The 9,952-nt window shown below is 36.9% G+C and overlaps 1 protein-coding gene across 1 annotated transcript in view; it reads left to right on the top strand.

Moving 5' to 3' along the window:
- Window positions 1-2,549: 2,549 nt before the first annotated feature.
- The window catches only part of SF3B3 (splicing factor 3b, subunit 3, 130kDa), a 41,622-nt gene continuing 34,219 nt past the window's right edge, over window positions 2,550-9,952 (top strand). Inside the window, exons 1-5 of the mRNA XM_008582314.1 lie at window positions 2,550-2,654; window positions 4,796-5,122; window positions 5,866-6,038; window positions 6,591-6,732; window positions 8,073-8,185. Coding sequence (XP_008580536.1) covers window positions 2,585-2,654; window positions 4,796-5,122; window positions 5,866-6,038; window positions 6,591-6,732; window positions 8,073-8,185 — 825 coding nt within the window. The 5' untranslated portion in view covers window positions 2,550-2,584. The remainder of the gene's footprint in view (window positions 2,655-4,795; window positions 5,123-5,865; window positions 6,039-6,590; window positions 6,733-8,072; window positions 8,186-9,952) is intronic.

The following is a 9,952-nucleotide window of genomic DNA, read 5'->3' as shown; positions in this document are numbered from 1 at the left end:
ACAAGTCCTGGCTCAAAATAAGGCTTGTAGAGATTGTTTGTCTTTTAGGCCCCTGGGACCTCTGAGACTGGGGGAGGGGGAGGTGTGAGAAGGAGCGGGAGGGACGTTTCCCTCTGGAGAGAGTAAACGGTACAGTGACGGGATAGGTGGAAAGATCGAGCGTGTTAATAAGCGTAAATATCGGAAACAGTCTTTGGAGCCAAATCTCTGATTTGAATTTGTGTTTTAGTAAGTGGGCAACTTGTTTCCTCCTCTGCAGCGCAGTTTTCTCCCGTGCACGATCTAGTCTTGAAGATAGACTTTGCAGAGCTTCAACGCGGTGATGTTCCCTTGGAACATGCAGAAAGGATGGAATTAGCAATCACACAGGCTTTTTGTACTAATCACAGACAGACGTGGGGGAAGTCACAAAGTTTACTCAATTTTGGCTGTTAATGTAGATCTGGACTGATCTTTCTCCAAAATGCACCTTTCTCTATTACCCAAGATAAAAGTGTAGCTGGAGAACCTGGATCCAACTGGGTTTGGGGAAGATGAATTCCAAGGGTTTGTAATGGATGGCGTCAGTATAAAGAAAAGGGAAAGTAGGCTGAATTCTTCCGGTCAGGTGCAGAGAATGAAAAGTAGCTTGGGGGGTGCTGTTCAGGGTTTGGGAAATGGCTTCTGGTTTCCTCTGTTTTTCTCTGTTTTTCTTCTTGGTCGTTTCTGCACCCTCTTTCAACCTCAGATCTTTTCCTTTATCTTTCCCTGTGATCCTAAAAGAGCATTAAAGCTGTTTTTTAGTCTCAAGTAGACAGATTTCTCTCTCTTAGGATCCATTTCCAGTCTAGAGGATTGATCTTGTCACCCTGCTTTAGCCCAGCCCAGAAATAGTTATGAGGACATTTGTTCATAATTCTTTTCTCTGGTTTAACAGCAGAATCAAATTTGATGTTAATTGCACAGCAGTGACTTTGTATTTTTCAGTATACCTTGCTTTTGTCTCTAAATAATTACATTGGGGGAAAATAATTCATTTTTTTTTAACAGTAACTGTGTTTATAGGTGTAGTTTTGGGTAATTCTTTTCTTTTTTTCTTCTTCTTTGTGGGGGCTGGTGAGTATGGGGATCTGAACCCTCGACCTTGGTGTTATTAGCACCGTTCTCTAACCAATTGAGCTAACTGGCCAGCCCAGTTTTATATAATTCTTTATGGCAGAGGTACCTCTGTGCAGTCTTCAGTGTTTTGTTTTTTGAGAAGGAATTTTTTGTTGTGACGTTATACTGCTTTAGGGAGGCTTCCTCCTGATGTGGCAGGAATTCAGTTTTATTTGTTTTTTGACGGTGAGTTGGTTTAAATTCTAATCACTCCTCAAGTATAGAGCTATATAAGAGATACAGAGGAAAACTACATTAATATACCAATTTTCATCTGTTAGATTAGCGAAGGTCAAAAGTCTTAACATCAGTTTGTCTGATTGTGGGGAAACAGGGACTCATACATTTCTGGGCATGCAAATTGGTAAGTCTCTTTGAAAGCCAATTTGGCGGTATCTATCAAAATTCAAATGTATGAATCCCTCAATCCAGCAATACCACTTCTAGGGATTAATCTTAGTGATATACTCATGCATGTATAAATGATCTACGTACAAGGAATTTTTCTTTGCAGTAGTCATAATAGCAAGAGATTGGAAGCAACCTGATTGTTCATCAGTAGGCTATTGGCTAAATGATTATTATATGCCCATTCACTGGAGTGCTCTGCAGCTTGAAATGAAAATGAGAAAGCCCTTTGTTCATTGCTATCTCGACTTTAATAAAATAATAAAAATAGGTTGCAGTACAGTGTGACTGTATAAAATATAGTTCTCAACCTTTGATTGAAAAGGGGATAAATACAGCATAAATTTATGTTTTTGCTTGTATATATAAAAAATATCTGGAAGAATATAGTGCAGCATAATAAAATTGATTCTGCCAGGGAGAATTGGATGTCTAGGGAATGGTTCAAGGGGAGTTTTTTGTTGGGCTTTTAAATTCTGTGGGGTTTTTTTTTTTTTTTTTTTGGCAGCTGGCTGGTACAGAGATCTGAATCCTTGACCTTGGTGTTATTAGCACCACACTCTCCCAAGTAAGCCACCGGCCAGCACTTGCTTTTGAATTCTGAATTGTGAATGTGTAACACATAATTCTTAATCATATGAATGTATATAGTGTTGCATTAATGGTATACATCCCAGCTCTTGACATATTCGCTCCTTGTTATAGGACCTTATGCAGGTGATTTAACTCCCGAGTCTCAGTTTCCTTATCTATAAGATGAATATAATACTGCATACTTTAGGGTTTTTGCGAGATTAGAGACAAAGTATATAGCATTGTGTCTAGCATATAGAAGGTACTTTTAATTATAAAATGTTCCTCAATAGGCCTTGCTCTACTGGTTCTGCTGCCTTCGACCAGAAATTTCCATATAGAAATATTTGTTAAAATAACAATTTCCCAGCTATTTTTGTTTTTCTGTGCCCTTAGCTTGCTTTGACTTCGTACTGTTGGTATAACCAAGGCCTGAAGTTCTTTGTGGCTCAGTTTTGCCACCACCATGTTCCTGTACAACCTGACCTTGCAGCGAGCCACTGGCATCAGCTTTGCCATTCATGGCAACTTTTCTGGTAAGTTCTCAAGTTGCTATCTTTCTGAATTTAAGTGAATTAGCACATATCTTGTCTCTTGGAGAAAACAATTCTTGGTAAGTGTGAACAATCCATATCTGGATTGTAATCTATGAGATTTCGTGTTGAGATGTGTTATCTGAAACCTAATTTCAGATGTATTTCCTAGCTCATGTTGTATAAATACACATTTCTTGGCCACCTACTTTGTGCCAAGCTGTGTGCTTGCTGCTGTGAGGCATAACAAGATATTGTAAGACATGATCCTTGATCTTGAATTTGACATCAAGTTGGATAAAAAGAATTTCTAAAGGTGTCTGTCAGGTTATTAGAGAGAGTAGTTTTAAAAAGGGAAGGTTGGATCTTAGCTTGGTACTTGAGGAGATAATAGGACTTTTATATAAGGACAGAGAAGGGAAAGTGCAGTTTAGGTAGGGAGTGCTGCTTGTACAGAATGAGATCATTTGCTGATGTTTGTTCACCACCCACTTTGTGCCATGCATTGTGAGCTGGAGTAGCAGGGTATATTTTTTTGGAAAGGTGAATTAAGGCCAAGTTGTGTGAAAATTCTAATATCAGGTTAAGAAATATTAGGCAATAGAGTTGTAGAAACTGAGGTACTAATGTGTATAAAATTAAAACTATATTGAAATTAGTTGATTTAACGTTTGTGAGTTAAGTTAATCCCAAGTAATGCAGGAGGTTCATGATTATGTAGAGTATTATATAATTTTGTTGAGGTTCAAATCTGAATACCTATTATGGCAGCTGAGCAGGAGGAACCTGATTGACTGCACAGAATGCACATTTCATGTTGGCATTATTTTCTGTGATCCTTATTATGACTCTTACTGTGGATCTTAGGGGTTTACTTGAATAAGTTAGTTATTATTGCTACATTTTATGAAAGAAACGATACATATACATAAATTTGGGGATTTGTGATTGACTGTTCATTATATAATGCAATGACTCTCAGCTGGGGTCTGAATAGAATTTTTGATGAAAGCGTATTTTTAATATTACTAATTTTATCCTTCAGATTCCTTTTCCCGTGCAAACTCCCCTTTTCTTCTAAAACAATTTATAGAAAGAGAATTTTTTCTTAACCCATCAGAGAACATTGTAATTTATTTAATACTTTACCGTTTCCAAAGCACTTTGGAGTATTTGATCTTACCTGATTCCCAAAGGACTTTTGAAAGTAAGCTGGTCTGATAAATAGTGGCATTTTACAAATGAGGATGGGTTGGGATGGGTAGAGGGTGGGATAACAGATTGGATAGGAAAACAGGCATTAGATAATGAAAACCTAGACTAGGGCAGTGGGAATAAAAAGAAAGTGAAGGACACGAGTTTGTAGCCTGAGTGGCAGAAAAAATAAACAGTAATGTTGATAGCAGGTTAATTGAGACTGGAGGGTGGTTTGTGGTAGGAGGAACCTATTTTAAACATTTACAGTTGATGACAGCTCATCCGGGTAGAATTACATAACAGGCAAGGAGAGGTGGGGACAAAGTTGGCTGTTATGCATTTGGAGGTAGAAGTGAAGTTCTTAGGAAAGCGTTTAGAAATTATGAAGAGTATGTTTTAGATGGCAGTTTTAAAAGTTCCTTAAGACTTTTCAAACTGCATTGAAAGTTAATATAATAATTTCTTAGAACAGCAGTAGCCTTAAAGAACCTTTGGAAAATTTTAATCTTTTGAAGTTGCTAGATATTATACATTAATATCCTTTATGCACAATTCTCAATTGTGCAGCTTGATGGCAAATCTTAGGAAAATACAAGTTTTTAAAAAAGTAACTTGTGACCATTTTAAAAAAGCTTTCTTTGATATCACTTTTGTTAAATCAGTTTAATTCTAGGAGAAGTATTTTTTCAAATGGAATAAATTAACTTAAAACTTTGGGTCCTCAACTCATTTAATTATGTTTATCTTTAGTGGCTTTTTGATCTATCGAGTTTACTTTTTTTTTTTTTAGTTTTTTTTTGGCGGCTGGCCAGTACAGGGATCAAACCCTGGACGTTGGTGTTTGCAGAACCGTTCCCTAACCAACTGAGCTAACTGGCCGGTCTTATCCGGTTTGCTTTTGAGACTAGTTCTGGCTGTTTATGATCTTTATTTTTTTGGTGATCTAGGAACTAAACAACAGGAAATTGTTGTTTCCCGTGGGAAGATCTTGGAGCTGCTTCGCCCGGACCCCAACACTGGCAAAGTACATACCCTACTCACTGTGGAAGTATTTGGTGTTATCCGGTCGCTCATGGCCTTTAGACTGACAGGTGGCACCAAAGACTACATCGTAGTTGGCAGTGACTCAGGTCGGATTGTTATCTTGGAATATCAGCCATCTAAGAATATGTTTGAGAAAATTCACCAAGAAACCTTTGGCAAGAGTGGATGCCGCCGCATCGTTCCTGGCCAGTTCTTAGCTGTGGATCCCAAAGGGCGAGCTGTTATGATTAGTGAGTGACTTGCTCTATTCAACGCATCTCTGATTATTACAAATGCTCAGTTTAGGATAACAATGCTATGATCTTGACAGTGTGCTACTGCATCACTTACATGAGTAAAGTTTGGCCTCATATTTGGATTTACTCTATGGTTTGAAGTTGCATTTCCTTTAAAAAAAATTTTTGCATTTTCTTTTAAAACAATGGGAAAAGTCTTAGCATGACTTAGCATCCCATCTAGTTCGAAGTAGTTATTGTTCAGTTTCTTACTTTACCTGTAGTAAAAAGACTGCAGTGAAAAGGTAGAGTGAATATGGTTGCTTTCATTAGCCTGAAGTGATGATTCACATTCATGTCTCTTCTCTGAGAAATTCTTGAAGAAAATTCTGTGTATCTGATCAGGCCTCTAGAGGGCAGCTCTGTCTGAGTGGTCACAAAATCACTAGATATAATTCAAAGAATAAAGCTAACACTTGTATGAGTTATTGTTTAGTTCCCCAATATCCTTAAATGTAGGGCACATTAATACATTTTGAAGAGTTAGTGGGATATTAAGATCCCTATTAGGAAGGAGGGGGCCAAAATGATGCTGTTGTCTATTCTAATGTTAGCAGAATCCAGAGTTAACTATACTTGTAGAGTTAGTACTGGCTTTTAATAAGAATATGAAAATAGTCATGATATAAATCTAACTTTCTGTAAGTTTGTCTGCTCCTTACCTGGCAATCTTCTGTTTTGTCTCCTTTATCTATAAGGTGCCATTGAGAAACAGAAATTGGTATATATCTTGAATAGAGATGCTGCAGCCCGACTTACCATTTCATCTCCCCTGGAGGCCCACAAAGCGAACACTTTAGTGTATCATGTGGTTGGAGTAGATGTAGGATTTGAAAATCCAATGTTTGCTTGTCTGGAAATGGATTATGAGGTAATGGGGACCATGTCTTTCTCTTTTCTGGATTTCTTCCAGTCACCTCAGTGTTTTCCTAAGATTGTTTTCTGCCTTGTTCGTATCCTAATTATATCCTGCTAACAGAACTTTTCCGTATTACAAATGCCTTACTGAAATTCTGTGGAATGTTTTAGAGCTTAATTGACTATATAACAGCCTTTGTTTTGATTTAAACAACTTCCTTACAGAAACAAGGTATTTAATGGGAAAAGCTTCATGAAAAAGGTGAAGCTGTGTTTGAGGTGTTTTTTCACATGGAGGTAGTAAAAGGCAGAGCATACCATTCTTTGCCTTGATGAATGAAAGACAGTATCCTCTAGTATGGAGAGCTCTGGATCCAGAATTTGGAGATTTGGGTTCTTGTTCTCGCTTTGCCATTATTTAGTAGCATGAACTTTGTCAAACCATTTGGCATCTATGGACCTATGTTTCTTTGTTTTTAAAATGAGGAGACCTGGTGTCCTTTCCAGATCTAAAAGTTCTTCAGTTTTATGCTACTAATTAGTCTCTGTGTGTACTTCTCTATAGGAAGCAGACAATGATCCAACGGGGGAAGCAGCAGCTAACACCCAGCAGACACTTACTTTCTATGAGCTAGATCTTGGTTTAAATCATGTGGTTCGAAAATACAGTGAACCTTTGGAGGAACATGGCAACTTCCTTATTACAGGTACTTCTCTCTCTCAGCTGCTTTGTAGTCTTTTACTTGGTCTATTTTATGCCCAAACTTAATAGGTTTTACTTAATACAATTTGGAAATTTATCCATTTATAGTAAACCTGAGTACCTTGTTTATGTTTTGGCAAAGTTAGAAGTTCATGTGGTGGAGTGATAAAAAGTGTCGTGTGGATAAAGAGTATCTAGCTCCTTAGTAAACTTTATAGCCTAGTGAGAGCTGGGAGGAAAGGACAAAGAAAGCAGTCAGTTGGGAATATTGATTACTGTTGGTAACTGTGATAATTCGGCTGTACTCAGTTATTCCCTGTCATTCAAACCTAGTTATTTGAAAAGACAAGTGAAATGGACAAACCCAACGAGATAAAACAATGTATGCATGAATTTGAAAACTTACATGAAATATAGAAACATTTTGAACTATTGCCAAAATTGATCCAGAGAGAAATTAAGAACCTGAATAGACCAACATTCATTAAAGAAATTGGAGTAGTAGTCAAACATTTCTCCCCTAAAAGATTTAAGGTCCAGGATTTTCAGGGAAGCTTTTATCTTGTCAAAGGGTATGTATTCTTTTTTAAAACACTATTCTCCGGGGACTAGAAAAAGAATAAAAGCTACTGTACCACTTCATGAGCCTAATATGATTTCAGTACCAAAACCAGGAAGGACAGTAACAAGAAAAACTTATAGGCTAGTTAATGCTTATGATTATAGATAGAAGAATCTTAATGTTTTAACAAATTGAATTCAATAGTGTTTTAAATGCATCATAGGTAAATAATTTTATAGGAGCTCAAAGATAGCTTTCCATTAGAAAATCAATATCAGTTTAATTCATTACATTAAAAGACCAAAGGAAGACTATACAAGGGGTCTTCGAAAAGTTCATGAAAAGATTCATGTTGTCATTTATCTATGTATTTATTTGCTACTGGCTGGTATGGGGATCCAAACCCTTGACCTTGGTGTTACAACACCACACTCTAACCAACTGAGCTAACTGGCCAGTCCCACACTGTATTTTTAAAGTGCCTATGGAATGTTTATGTCCAGTAAGTGATTAGATTATAGGTCTGAAGCTGAGAACTGAGTTCTGGGCTTGGAGGTAAAAATTTGGATGAGTTATCCAGGCTGAGATCACCCAAACCTTCCATATAAACACAAAGTATGTTCTGTCTTTATCTACCATGAGCATCAGGAAAAAGAAGCAGTTGGAGTCTTTCTCAGCTTACCTCATACTTTCTTCATTAAGTTGTGCTGAGGGAGAGGAATTGAAAGCTAAAGAAATTCGTGCTTACGTACAGTCACTGAAGTTTTATTTTCTCTTGACAGTTCCAGGAGGGTCAGATGGTCCAAGTGGAGTGTTAATCTGCTCTGAAAACTACATCACCTACAAGAACTTTGGTGACCAACCGGATATCCGCTGTCCAATTCCCAGGAGACGGGTATGGTCTTTGCCATTAGAGGAGAGCTATGTGTGTTTGTGAAATGAATTTAACTTTTGTAATTACAGTGTAGTCTCTTATATCAAGTTTTAGTTTCTTTGTAAATGTTATTTTTAATAAAGCTGATAAAATATTTTAGTAAAAGCAAAACAAATTCTTTGAGAAAGGGAAATAAAAACTGACATAATTGTCATTTCATAGGAATCCATGAACAATTATCAATTTCAAATTCCTGAAAGTTTCCAGTTTGGAGAAGGCAGGCATATTTATTGGAAATAGATTGTCTTTTATTGTTTGTCTTGTTTTTTCTCTATTTCCCCTCAAAGTTTTATTTTGAAAAATTCCAACATATGGAAAATTTTAAAACAATAGGATAATGAATTCCTGTATACCCTTCACTTAGATTCACCAAATATTGTTTTGCTACGTTTGCTTTTTCTTTCTTGTGATACATTTGTACACTTTTTTCTAGGCTAAACCATTTGAAAATAAGTTGCAGGCATTATGACACTTCAAGTATCTCCTAAGCTGTGGATCCTGAGAACAAGGACATTTTCCTACATAACCACACTGTCAATATCGCACTCAAGAAATTGAACATTTTGTATAATACAACTATCTTATGTACAGTTTATATTCATATTTCTCTCATTGTCCTCAAAAGTTCCTTCGTAATCTGCCTTTAGTCTTCTTTATTTTAAGACATTTCCTCTCACCTTTGTTTTTGGTCTTTTATGATATTGATGTTTTTTTGAGTCCCACCTAATTTTCTTGTAGTCTGTTCCATAGTCTGCTTCCTTGCGATTATATCCAGGTTAATATATATATATATTTTTTTGTCTTTTTCGTGATCGGTAAGGGGATCGCAACCCTTGGTGTGGTGTCGCCCACACCGCGCTCAGCCAGTGAGCGCATCGGCCGTTCTTATATAGGATCCGAACCCACGGTGGGAGCGGCGCTGCGCTCCCAGCGCCGCACTCTCCCAAGTGCGCCACGGGCTCGGCCCGGGTTAATATTTTTTGATAGAATTATTACATAAGTTGTGATATGTGTTTCCCACTACATCACGTTATGCCCACATAATGTTGGTTTGTCTCATTGGTAATGCTAAATTGGTCACTTGGTGAAGGTGGTGTTTGCCCTCTCTCTTCCTTGTAAAGGTACCTTCTTTTTATACATGGAAGGAATCTGGTGGTGATCTTGAGTTTTGTAAATATCCTCTTCCCTATTTTTTCACCTGATGATTTTGGTATTGCCTTTTCTTTGAATCAGTTATTGCAGGTTTCTACAGATTGAGCATTTCTAATCTGAAAACCCGAAATCCAAAATGATCCAAAATTCATCAGATGAGTGGATAAGGAAACTGTGGTATATCTACCCAATGGAGTACTACTGTGCCATAAAGAAAAATGAAATAGTACTATTTGCAACAACATGGATGGACTTAGAGAAAATTATATTCAGTGAAACAAGTCAGGCACAGAAAGAAATACTACCTGTTCTCACTTATTTGTGGGAGCTAAAAGTAAATAAACAAACAAAGGGTGGGGGGGGGGAAACAAAAACAAAATGCTCCAAAATTCAGAACTTTTTTGTGTGGATGACACCACAAGTGAAAGTTCCACACCTGATCTTATGTACACAAACTTTGTTTTATGCACAAAATTATTAAAAATATTGTATAAAATCACCTTCAGCCTATGTGTATAAGGTGTATATAAAACCAGTGATTTTTTTTTTTTTTTTTTTTTTTTTTTTTTTTTTTTC

The sequence above is a fragment of the Galeopterus variegatus genome, unplaced genomic scaffold, assembly GCF_000696425.1.
Source record: "Galeopterus variegatus unplaced genomic scaffold, G_variegatus-3.0.2 Scaffold2565, whole genome shotgun sequence".
Taxonomy (NCBI): Eukaryota; Metazoa; Chordata; class Mammalia; order Dermoptera; family Cynocephalidae; genus Galeopterus; species Galeopterus variegatus.
The sequence above is the reverse complement of the archived record's forward strand: the minus strand, read 5'-3'. Positions and strand labels throughout refer to the sequence as shown.